The following is a 12,725-nucleotide window of genomic DNA, read 5'->3' as shown; positions in this document are numbered from 1 at the left end:
GATGACTTCCAAGTTATTTTGGGAATGGAATATCCAAGGGGGACAAAGGTAGTGCTAATGCTTTCTGCTGGTTCCCTGTGTCAGATGGGAGATAACCTGTGCATGGTGGAACCCGTTGCAAAGAAAGGAGATGATGAGAAGTTCCTTTCAGCCATGCAACTCAAGAAGGGGTTGAGAAAGGGTGAGCAGACATACCATGGTGGTGATAGATGAAGAAGTAGGCCAAGAGCTGGTGCCTACGTCCTTCCAAGCTGTGTTGGATGAGTACAAGAAGGTGATGCTAGATAAACTGCCTCATAAATTGCCTCCACGATGGGCTGTGCAGCATGAGATCGAGTTGTTGCCAGGAGTGAAACCACCTGCTAAGGGGCCATATCGGTTGGCGCCTTCAGAGCTAGCAGAGTTGAGGGAACAACTTGAAGAGTTGTTGGAAGTGAGATATATTTGCCCTTCCAAAGCAACGTTTGGAGCACCGGTGGTGTTTGAGAGGAAACATGATGGGAACACGCAGTTGTGTGTAGACCACCGTGCGCTCGACAAGGTGATAGTGTGCAACAAGTGTCCTATTTTGTTGATTGTCGATCTGTTGGATCAACTGAGTTATGCCAAGTACTTAACTAAATTTGACTTGAAGTCAGGCTACGATCAAGTAAGGATTGCTGATGGGAAGGAGTTGAATACAACTTAATGTGACACGATATGGGGCATATGAATTCTTGGTGATGCCATTTGGGTTGAAGAATGCGCCTGCAACATTCTGTACCTTGATGGACAAAGTATTTCGAGATTACCTCGATAAGTTTGTTGCTGTGTACCTGGATGATATTGCTGTCTGTAGGTTCCACTTTGGTGGAACATAAAAAGCATCTACGGAAGGTGTTTGACAGGCTGAAGGGGAATAGTTTGTATGTGAAGAAAGATAAGTGCTCTTTCGCTCAGTGGAGCATCAAATTCCTTGGTCATGTGATTAAGCAAGGTCATATCAGGATGGATATGGAGAAGGTTAGAACGATTCAAGAATGGAAGATCCCAACGACAGTGAAGGAGCTGCGCTCCTTTCTTGGCCTTACTAACTATTACAGGAAGTTCGTAGAGAGGTACTTGCGGAGAACTGCTCCTATGGCAAACTACTGAAGAAAGGTTAGGGGTGGAACTGGACAGAGAAGTGCCAGGGAGCCTTTGATGATTTGAAGGATGCCATGATGAGAGATTCGGTACTTGCGCTTCCGGACTTCATGAAATCCTTCAAGGTACAAACAGCTGCATAGGACTATGCCCTTGGAGGAGTCTTGTTAAAGGAGGGACATCCTATTGCGTACAAGAGCCGTTAGCTTAGTGAAATGGAATGGATGTACACAACTTAGGAGAGGGAGATGCTAGCGGTGATACATTGTCTCTGTGTGTGGCGACATTACTTAATTGGGTCAAGGTTTGTGGTGAAAATAGATAACTTTGGTGTTAGCCACTTCTTCACACTTTCGAAGTTGACACCCAAGCAGGGCCGATGGTAGGATTTTTTGGCCGAATTTGATTTCTCTTTTGAGCTCAAGTCAGGGTGTTTGACCAAGTTTTAGATGCACTGAGTAGGAAGGCCGAGCTAGCAGCTTTGCAAATGGTAACACACTTGACTGTGAGTACTCTTACCACGATGATGCGAGAGGGCATCAAAGAGAACTTAACCAAAGATCTAGTTGTGCAAAACCTTATGAAGCTAACTGAAGAGGGGAAATCACGCTTGTTCTGAATGGAAGACGGATTGCTGATGATCCATGGTAGCTGACTCTTTGTGCCACACCCTGGTGATCTGAGGAAGACACTATTGAGAGAGTGTTATGATACCATGTGGGCTGGACATCCAGGATGATAGCACACTTTGGCTTTATTGAAGTAGAGGCATTATTGGCTGCACATGCGTGATGATGTGGTTGATTATACCCAAACGTGTCTCACTCGCCAACAAGACAAAGTGGAGCAGAGGAAGATTGCCGGGCTGCTGAAGCCCCTACTAGTACCATCCAAACTGTGGGAAAGTGTCTTAGTGGACTTTATCACCAACCTGCCCAGAGTGGGAGATGCAGGGACTATACTTGTGGTTATAGACAAGTTTTTGAAGTTTTCTACGTTTATGTCTGCACCAAAGTATTGTTCGATTGAGGAGACGACACAATTGGTCTTCACGAATATTGAGAAGTATTGGGGTGTTACCCAAGAAATTGTTAGTGATTGAGACTCAGATTCATTGACAACTTTTGAACAGAACTTTTCAGAATCCTCGGTTCATAGCTTGAAATCTTTTCGAGTTACCATCCACAGATAGACGGACAGGTGAAGAGATTCAATGGGCTACTTGAAGAGTACTTGCGTCATTTCATCAACACCAACCAGAAGAATTGCGTGCTACTTGATGTGGCTCAGTTCTTGTTTCAATGCCCAAAGGAGCTCAACAACTAACAAGAGTCCTTTTGAGCTTGTTATAGGCTAGTAGTTGCTGTTACCTCACAGAGTGGACAAGTCATACAGAGGAAAGAGTCCCAGGGCGTACATCTTCAGCAGACAGAATGCAAATATTGCCCGAGCCTACCTAGAGAAAGCTTCTAAGTAGATGAAGAAGTAGGCAGATCAGGGGAGAAGACTGCAGCACTTCAACATAGGTGACCTGTTGCTTGTTAAGCTCAATCCTGAATAGATTAGGTCAGTATGGGGACGAGATAGGGGATTACTTCGTAAGTATGAAGGACTAGTCCCTATCTTGGCCAAAGTCATAAGGCCTCTTACAGAATTCACCCTCCGACTTGGATGAAAGTGCATCCCGTGTTTCACGTTAGTTGCCTCAAGCCGTTCAACGCCGATACAGACGATCCAAGCAGAAGTTAGTCAACTAGAGCGGAGTTGAAGACAGTGCAACCTGATGGACGTAAAGTTGAAGATATCCTTGCAGAAAGAGTTAACATCCTCAAGGAAGAAACAATTGGAGTTCTTGGTGAAGTGGAAAGGCCTTGGTGAGGAAGAAATTAGCTGGGTTTCTGCGGAAGATATGCAACCGTTCATGGACAAAGTTGAAGTGTACCTAGCGTCAAAGTCTATGAGGACGTCGACTGCATAACTGAGGAAGCGTCACGAGCCAAGCTTGTTTAGGGCATTATTCTTGCCTGTGACCGCTTGTCTCGTGCGTTTGGGATGGGTTTCCATTATGTAAATACTAGTGTAGGTTTATTTTTCAGTAGTAGTTTCTACCTATGCTAGAAAAGGAAGTATGACTCTTCGGTCACTTTGATGTTTCCTAGTGTTAGAGTGAGAATAGCATAGAAAGCTCTTTAGGGGAGGGTGAGTGTTCATCAACTTGTAAAACTCACTAGCTATTGTCAACTTGTTTGGCCTACTTGCCTCTCTCATTAGACAAACAATGTTAATGGAGGTGTTGTTAATGAATTACGTTACTTCAATGTTTACTGCTTAAAGTGCCACTGCTTTCATTGGCTGCTTACTGCTTCCGCTTACATTTGATTGAAAGACAATGAAAGTGTTTTGTGGGTGAATTGTGGTAAATGATAGGTTGGCTATTTAAACAAGAGGGCTTTAGCTAGCGCCGCATGGTCTATTCACAAAAGTGTGAAATATTTGGCTTGTGACAACTGGTATGAGAGCTTGGTTAGTTGCTATGTGAATTCAGTTGCCTTCGTTGTGGGATTGGGAAAGCTTTGGTAAATGACCATGGCGCCAACCAATGCCGAGAGAGTTAGTGTGTTGGAAGCACAGGCTGAGACGACAACCAACAATGTGGCGACGGAGATGACCCAATTGAGGGAGCTTCTTGATGAAGTGGTGGGATCACAAAAGCTTTAAGCTAGTTTGATAGGTGAAATGTTAGAGGACTTTCACCATACTGTTGAAACCTTGCAAGCTCAAATAGCTGATTTGACTACAAAGGTGAATTTTGTGGTTCTTGCTATGGGAAACTCTTAACACTTCGGGGTTTAGCAAGACCAAGGTACCAGAACTCAGGATGTATGGGGGTGCCCGTTATGCCTTGGAGTTGGAGAAATTTTTGTTTTATATGGACCAATATTTTTGTGCTTTGACGGACTTAGAATAGGTGAAAATGGATACTGCAATTATGTACTTGGTTGGTGACGCCAAACTGTGGTGGCGGTCTAAGTACAATGAAACTGAAAATGGACGTTGTGTTGTGGATTGTTGGGTAGATTTGAAGAGAGAGCTCAAGGCCCAATTCTTTCTTGAGAATGTTGAGTACAATGCTAGGAAAAAGCTGAGACATCTCAAGCATACTGGGTCAATAAGGGAATACGTGAAACAATTTTCTGCTTTGATATTGGATATTAGGGACGTGTTGGAAAAGGACAAGCTGTTCTATTTTCTTAAGGGGTTGAAACCGTGGGCAAAAATAGAACTTCATAGGCAAAGAGTTCAAGACTTGTCTACCGCACAAGCTGCCACAGAACGCTCGACTTACTACACTGGTGATAATACTGCCTCGTCCAAAGAGTTTGGCGTTTGGGGAAATAGCAGAAATTTTGTCAAGAAGGGCAAACCCAAAAGTAGGGGAGCCGACTATAAGACATCAACTTCAAAAGAAGTTTTATCGTCTTGAGGGTTCAACACACCCACCGGAAAGAGTAAAATCTCATGTTACTTGTGTTGAGGTCCTCACAGAGTTGTTGAGTGCCCTCACAAGGTAGCACTTAATGCCTTACAAGCTTCCACTGCGGAGCAGGTAGTGGAAAGTAATGGGGAAGAGGAGGATACCCTGAGGATGGGTGCAATGCGGCTGGTGAATGCATTGGAAAATCAGGTGAAAGCACTGAAAGTTACACAAGAAAAAAGACTAATGTTTGTGGACTTGAGGATCAATAGGAAGAGTACCCGTGCTATGGGGGATATCGGGGCTACTCATAATTTTTGTTTCACAAGCAGAAGTAAGGAAACTCAACTTATCCTTGGTGAAGGATATTGGACGCATTAAAGCAGTGAATTCTGTAGCCCAACCTACTCTGGGAGTCGCCAAGCAAGTGACTGTGAAACAAACTTGGACAGTGGGCAGGTCATGCGAATTTCATAGCGGCGCCATTGGATGACTTTCATGTCATTTTGGAATGGAATTATTGAGGGGTGACGAATGCAATGTTGATGCGTTATGCTGGTTCCTTGTGTCTGATGGGAGATCACTTGTGCATAGTGCAAGCCGTTGCAAAGAAAGGAGACGCTGGGAACTTCCTTTCAACCACGCAACTCAAGAAGGGGTTGAGAAAGGGCTAGCAAATATATCTAGCCACGGTGGTGGTAGATGCTAAAGTAGGCCAAGAATTGGTGCCTACGACCATCCAAGCTACAAGGAGGTGATGCTGGTTAAGCTGCCTCATAACTTGCCTCCATGATGGGGTGTGGAGCATGAGATCGGGTTGTTGCCTGGAGTGAAACCACCTGCTAAGGGGCCATGTTGGATGGCGCCTCCAGAGCTAGCATAGTTGAGGAAACAACTTGATGAGTTGTTGGAAGCAGGATATATTCGCCCTTCCAAAGCAACGTGCAGAGCGCCGGTGTTGTTTCAGAGGAAACATGATGGGAGCATGCAGATGTGTGTAGACTACCGCACACTCAACAAGGTAATAGTGCGCAACAAGTGTCCTACTTTGTTGATTGCCGATCTGTTGGATCAACTGAGCCATGCCAGGTACTTTACTAAATTTGACTTGAAGTCAGGCTACTATCAGGTAAGGATTGCTGATGGGAATGAGTAGAAGACAACTTGTGTGACGCGGTATGGGGCATATAAATTCTTGGTGATGCCATTTGGGTTTATGAATGCACCTGCAACATTCTGTACCTTGATGAACTGGGTATTTCAAGAGTACCTCGACAAGTTTGTCGTGGTGTACCTGGATGATATTGTTGTCTATAGTTCCACTCTGGTGGAACATAAAGAGCATCTACGGAAGGTGTTCCATAGGCTGAAGGGGAATAATCTATATGTGAAGAAAGAGAATTGCTCTTTTGCTCAGCGGAACATAAAATTCCTTGGTCATGTGATTGAATAAGGTCATATGAGGATGGATATGGAGAAGGTAAGGACGATTCCAGAATGGAAGATCCCAACGATAGGGAAAGAGCTGCGCTCCTTTCTTGGCCTTGCCAAATATTATAGGAAGTTCGTAGAGGGGTACTCGCGAAGAACTGCTCCTATGACAAAACTATTGAAGGGTCAGGAGTGGAATTGGACAGAGAAGTGCTAGGGAGCCTTTGATGACTTGAAGGATGCCATGATGAGAGATCCGGTACTTGCTCTTCCAGTCTTCATGAAACCCTTCGAGGTACAAACAGATGCATTGAACTATGCCCTTGGAGGAGTCTTGTTACATGAGGGACATCCTGTTGCGTACTAAAGCCGTAAGTTTAGTGAAGAGAAGGAGATGCTAGTGGTGATACATTGTCTCTGCGTGTGGCGAAATTACTTACTTTGGTCAAGGTTTGTGGTGAAAATAGATGACTCGAGTGTTAGCCACTTTGACACCCAAGCAGGGCTGATGGCAGGAATTCTTGGCAAAATTTGATTTCTCTTTTGAGCACAAGGCAGGGCGCCTGAACCAAGTTGCTAATGCACTGAGTAGGAAGGTCGAGCTGGCGGCCTTATAGATGGTAACACTTGACTGTGAGTACTGTTACCACGACGATGCAGGAGGGCATCAAAGAGAACTTAGCCAAAGATCCAGCTGCGTTGAACCTTATGAAGTTGACTGAAGAAGGGAAAACCTGTCAGTTTTGAATGGAAGACGGATTGCTGATGATCCATGGTAGCCAACCCTTTTTGCCATGAGCTAGTGATTTGAGGAAGACATTGTTGAGAGAGTGTCATGATACCATGTGGGCTGGACATCCAGGATGGTAGCACACTTTGGCTTTACTGAAGCAGAGGTATTATTGGCCACACATGCATGATGATGTGGTTGATTATACTCAAACTTGTCTTTCTTTCTAACAAGACAAGGTGGAGCCGAGGAAGATTGCCGGGCTACTGGAGCCCCTACTAGTACCATCCAAAATGTGGGAAAGTGTCTCACTGGACTTCATCACCAACCTGCCTAGAGTGGGAAGTGCTGGGTCTATACTTGTAGTTATAGGCAGGTTTTCAAAGCATGGACGTTTATACCCACACCAAAGTACGTTTCGGTAGAGGAGATGTCACAATTGTTCTTCACAAATATTGTGAAGTATTGGAGTATTACCCAAGATATTGTTAGTGATCGAGCCTCAAGATTCATTGGCAATTTTTGGACATAACTTTTCAGAATCCTTGATTCCTAACTTGAAATCTCTTCGAGTTACCATGCTCAGATGGACAGACAGACAGACGGTGAGATTCAATGGGTTACTAGAAGAGTACTTGCGCAATTTTGTCAACGCCAACCAGAAGAATTGGGAGCAACTACTTGACGTGACTCAGTTATGTTTCAATGCCCAAAGGAGCTCAACAACCAACATGAGCCCTTTTGAGCTTGTTACAGGCTAGCAGCCGCTGCTACCTCACATTGTGGATGAGCAGTATAGAGGAATGAGCCTGAGGGCGTACATCTTTACCAGAGAATGGAGACAGAATGCAGAGATTGCCTGAGCCTACTTGGAGAAAGCTTCTTAGCGGATGAAGAAGTGAGCAGATCAGGGGAGAAGACCGCAACACTTAAACGTAGGTGACTTGGTGCTTGTTAAGCTCAATACTGAATAGATCATGTCACTAAGGGGATGAGATGGGAGGCTACTTTGTAAATATGAAGGACCAGTACCTGTCTTGGCGAAAGTCGTGAAGGCCTCTTACAGAATTCGACTTGGATGAAAGTGCATCCTGTGTTTCAGGTCAGCTGCCTGAAGCTGTTCAACTCTGATATAGAAGATCCGAAGTTAGTGCAACCTGACAAATGTGAAGTTGAAGGTATCCTTGCAGACAAGAGTTCACATCCTTAAGGAAGAAGTGGCGGGAGTTCTTAGTGAAGTGGAAAGGCCTTGGTGATAAAGAAATCAGTTGGGTTTCTACGGAAGATATGCAACCGTTCGTGGATAAAGTTAAAGTGTACCTAGCGTTGAAGTCTACGAGGACATCGACCGCATAAGTGGGGAAGCATCACAAGCCGAGTTTGTTCAGGGCATTATGCTTGCCTATGACCACTTGTCTCATGCGTTTGGGATGGGTTTCCATCATGTAAATACTATTGTAGATTTATTTTCCAATAGTAGTTTCTCCCTATGCCAAAGAAGGCAGTATGACTCCTTGGTCACTTTGATGTTTCCTAGTGCTAGAGTGTGGATAGCATAGAAAACTCTTTAAGGGAGGGTGAGTGTTCATCAACTTGTAAAACTTACTAGCTATTGTCAATGTATTTAGCCTACTTGCCCCCCTCGCTATACACACAACGTTAACGAATGTGTTGTTAATGAATTACGTTGCTTCAATGTTTACTGCTTAGAGTGCCATTGCTTTCATTGTTTGCTTACTGCTTCCGTTTACGTTTGATTGAATGACAATGAAAGTGTTTTGTGGGTGGATTGTGGTAAACGATAGGCTGACTAGTTAAACAAGAGTGCTTTAGCTAGCGCCGCACGGTCTATTCACGAAGGTGTGAAATATTTTGCTTGTGACACCTGGATATGATACAATACCAGCATGGTGATGTGACCATTTTGAAAAAAAGGAACTAGGATACAGCACAATAGGGATACATTAACTAATTGATGTAAAATATATTTATTATTAATTACTATAAGTATTTAAGCATGCTTTTCCTTTTATATGACAACTATTGAGGTAATTTTTGTTTAAGATAAACTATAGGCATCATTCATGCACATTCTACAGACAAAACCCATTTACAATTATGCATTCATTAGCTGCATTCATGCTAGAGAATAATCGACATTAAATACATTGGCTCGTCAAGAAATTTATAGAAAAAAAGAGTGGCTGATGCCTGGTCGTGTGTCAGCTGGGGGGATGGAGAGGAGGGAATACATAACACTGTAGTACCGGCTATAGGAAGGACCAGAGCCGAAGAACTGAAGCAAAATCACGCTTACTCCCTCTGGTCTTTTGTTACTCTGCTGTTTCCTCTGGTTGCTGCTGGTCTGGTAGTGCAAGCAAAGCCTGGAAGGTTCAAGGTGAACTGTGAACCTGTGCACAGTCTAGGCATCTTGGTGTCTCTTGACTCTCCCCTAGGTTATTTTTATTTTTATTTTTATTTTATTTTATTTTTATTCTTTTTTTTCCCTGTTTTTTTTTTTTTATTGTTTGGGAGGGGGGGGGGGGGGGTGGGGGTTTGGGTTAGACACAAGGACAGGTGTGTGCAGAGATGAAGCACAGATTTTTGGTACCATAAGTGTCCCAGTCATATCTTGTGGAGTTTAGCCATGTTAAGAAAGTGTTAAGAGTAAATAAAAAGTAAAAAGTTGCTTTCTGATGCTCATTGGGCATTTGTTGGTATTCAACATGTGTGTACTACTGACACAAGCCTTGGATGACTGTTGGTGCATCCTAGAATGGAACATCACTATGGATTTGCCAATTGCCTTTTGGTTTCAGTTAGTTCTGTTGTAAAGCTAATAGGTTCACAGTTTCATTTTTTGGTTGCTTACGAGTTTTGATTGCTTTGCTCTTCACCAATCCTGTGATCAAATTTAGCTATTTACTGAGAAAAAGGTTGAGGGCATAATAATAGTCTCTGCTATTAATAAAAGTAAGTTGAGGCAGTTTTCAATTTCCTTTTCTCCTCATAGTTTTAAAAAAAAAATCATTCTTCTTTTACAGGTTTATAACTAATATAAATTAGTAAATTGAAAAATTTAGAGATAAACTGTGACAATACACATTTTCTTATTCTTTGTAAACTGTTCCCCATAAGTACCAAAAACTCTGCCCATAACTACTGAAAACTGCAAAGCATATGCGTTGCATGTGCCATGGCTAGTTATGTATAAGAGGAAAAGGCCTCTTTAAGATTTGTTTATATCCTCTTCTGGGGTAAGAGGAGAACCTACCTTTTGAAACTTGCATGTGTTTTGCAGCTTTTCAATGTAATATGTTACTCCTATATTATTGGAAAGAGTATTCCCCTCTATTTGTCTGATTTTATGATATTCCAAAATGTCCCAATAATTGCCTTTATAATCACTTTCTTTTTTATTTGTTTATTTAAAAAAAAAAAAAAAAAAAAACTAAGTAGGATACAAAACTAAAAGGAAATCAAGTAGTCATTTTTTCAAAACGAAGGAAGTTTGGGTGTTCTGGAGTTTCCTGCCAGCATCTCTGGCATGGCTTTCCCCAACCTTTTCTTGTGCATCCCTATACTAGTGTGACAAACCTATAGTAGTTTTTCATGCCTGCATCGCCGTCATGTGACAACCCCCTCCCCCTCCTTCCTTTACCCTTTTTGTTTTTTATTTTCCTGCTGTTCCTTATCCTTTGTTCTTATGGCTGCTTATCTAAGGGAACTTCTTCAGGCGTGATTGGTATTTGGTCATTTTGATTTATTAATCATTACATGTGATTAATGATACACTTCCCTTGTACTATTATACAATTATTAAGACAACACCATTTCCTCGATATTTAAAAGTATCCTTTAATAGTCAATTAAAGGTTGAGACTCTTAGGACTTGAAGCTAAAATATATGACTTGGAGTTGTTTTGGACAAGACCAAAAGTTTTCATTTTTATTTACCTAAAATGTGTGTGTATGTGTGTGTGTGCGCGTGTTTTTTTTTTAATAATAATTATTGAATGTTTTGTAAAGTCTATGTTATTTGGTTAATCATGATAATTATAAGCTTGTATTATAAATGATAGCATGTATTTAATTGTTTTTAACTTTGTTTCTGTGCCGTCCCTAATGATATTGTGATCAGCTAGTGTATTTACTTGTTTGGAGTGATATTTTTAAATCTTAAAATGATAGTCTGTACGAATAAGAATGCTTATCTGGAGCAAATGCTGAATGTGGTCTTTATATTTGATGAACAGGGGGCTCAACCTTGCTCTTTTTATGAGCAAAATGGTTACTGCAAGTTTGGGCCAATGTGCAAATTTGATCATCCAATGCAGACAGTGAGGTACAGTCCATCAGCTTCATCTCTCACTGACATACCTATTGCTCCCTATCCTGTTGGGTCTTCGCTGGCTACTCTGGCTCCCTCGTCGTCATCTTCAGAATTGCGGCCTGAATTTATTTCAGGGTCTAAAAAGGATCCTCATTCAATCAGAATGTCTTCTTCTGGAAATGGCTCTAGTGGTTCAGTTGGCTTAATTTTCTCCCAAACTGGGTCCGGTCCACTTTCTGGTGTCCAACTGGCTCGTCAGAGCTCTGCCTCTCTAAGCAGTAGTAGGAGTGCTAGACCAAGTGGTGATATCCGCCGATCAATCTGAATTTAAATCCAAAGCCATTCTTCATTATCTTAGGATCTTGGTTACTCATCCTTTATGGTTTTTATTCTTAGGCCTCAGGAAGCTTGTTATAGTTATGCAAATTTGCTGCCCTTCTCTTGTTTATCAACCACTGTGATATAGGCATATGCAACATAAGAATTGATAGTCTTCTATGCTTGAGAATGATCTAGTGTAGTGTGACCATCTATATCCTCAGAAGTAATAAGCTCTAATAGCAAGTCCTGTACGAACTCTTTCCCTTGCTACCAAATAATCATGAAGGCAAAGCTCTTCCATCTGGTAATATGCAGCCATCCCTCCAAATTCCAACATTGGAACCTGTGAATAATTTCTGATAATTTTTTGGAAAGAAATGATCATTCAGTTCCACCTCTTTTTGGTCATTTACTCTGCTGTTGCCCTTTTACCTCCTTTATTTCTCCTTTTTCAAATTTGGGCACAGGGTTCCAATGTTGTAATTTCTATTATAGCTTATCTGCTGAATTTTAGAGGGGTTGAAAAGTGCTCGCATTGTCCATTTCTTGGTGTTTATGTTGAAGAATTTTTTATGATCCACGGAGACTTTTCCGTGCAGCTCAGCTTGAGGTGGTAGACATGACTCTCTGGAACGGTTTTATATTTATTTAAGAAAACTGCGAGGCTCTTCCTGTGTGGATATCTTTTGCTTTTTATTGATTTCTGTTGTATTAAACCATGTTCAACCCTGGGACTTATTAATCTTGGGCAAGGGTATGCAGAATTTCTGGTCTCCTTTTTTTTAAAACGCTGGTGTTTGTTGATTCACCAAATTGTGCCCGTAGAAGACATTGTTACTCTATTTGTAGTACTTGGCTACTTGCAGGTTTGCTAATTATTTCTGATATAATCTGAGATTCAAAATGGCACTGATGAAGCAGAATGTTATGTAAACTATATATATATATATATATATGTGTGTGTGTGTGTGTGCGCGCATTAAGCTGGGAGGATTTGGACCTTGGGTCCCTGATTAGAATAATAATGAATGCTGAATGCAAATACTGGGATTGAAATCCCAACCACTTGAACACAACAACAACAATTTGGGATGTCGGGATTGAGTACAGCACGCCTGTGCCTATCCTGCAGTTTGGGATTTTAGATCCTAACCGCTTAAAAGTGAGAACACCACAATTTGGGAAGCGTGCACGCAGTGAATGGATATAGAAGAAGAAGAAGAAGAAAAAGAAAAAGCAGCTGTGCCAAAGCACCGTAGAAATCATTCCACATGTTGCTGATATCGTACCCTTTATTTTGATCATTTTAA

At 42.0% G+C, this 12,725-nt stretch overlaps 1 protein-coding gene across 1 annotated transcript in view; it reads left to right on the top strand.

Annotated features, from left to right (window-relative positions):
- The window catches only part of LOC131156268 (zinc finger CCCH domain-containing protein 32), a 28,485-nt gene extending 16,157 nt beyond the window's left edge, over positions 1-12,328 (top strand). Inside the window, exon 7 of the mRNA XM_058109810.1 lies at positions 11,018-12,328. Coding sequence (XP_057965793.1) covers positions 11,018-11,419 — 402 coding nt within the window. The 3' untranslated portion in view covers positions 11,420-12,328. The remainder of the gene's footprint in view (positions 1-11,017) is intronic.
- Positions 12,329-12,725: the final 397 nt, after the last annotated feature.

This window comes from Malania oleifera, chromosome 5, assembly GCF_029873635.1.
Source record: "Malania oleifera isolate guangnan ecotype guangnan chromosome 5, ASM2987363v1, whole genome shotgun sequence".
Lineage (NCBI taxonomy): Eukaryota > Viridiplantae > Streptophyta > Magnoliopsida > Santalales > Ximeniaceae > Malania > Malania oleifera.
This window is presented reverse-complemented; position numbering and strand designations above follow the sequence as displayed.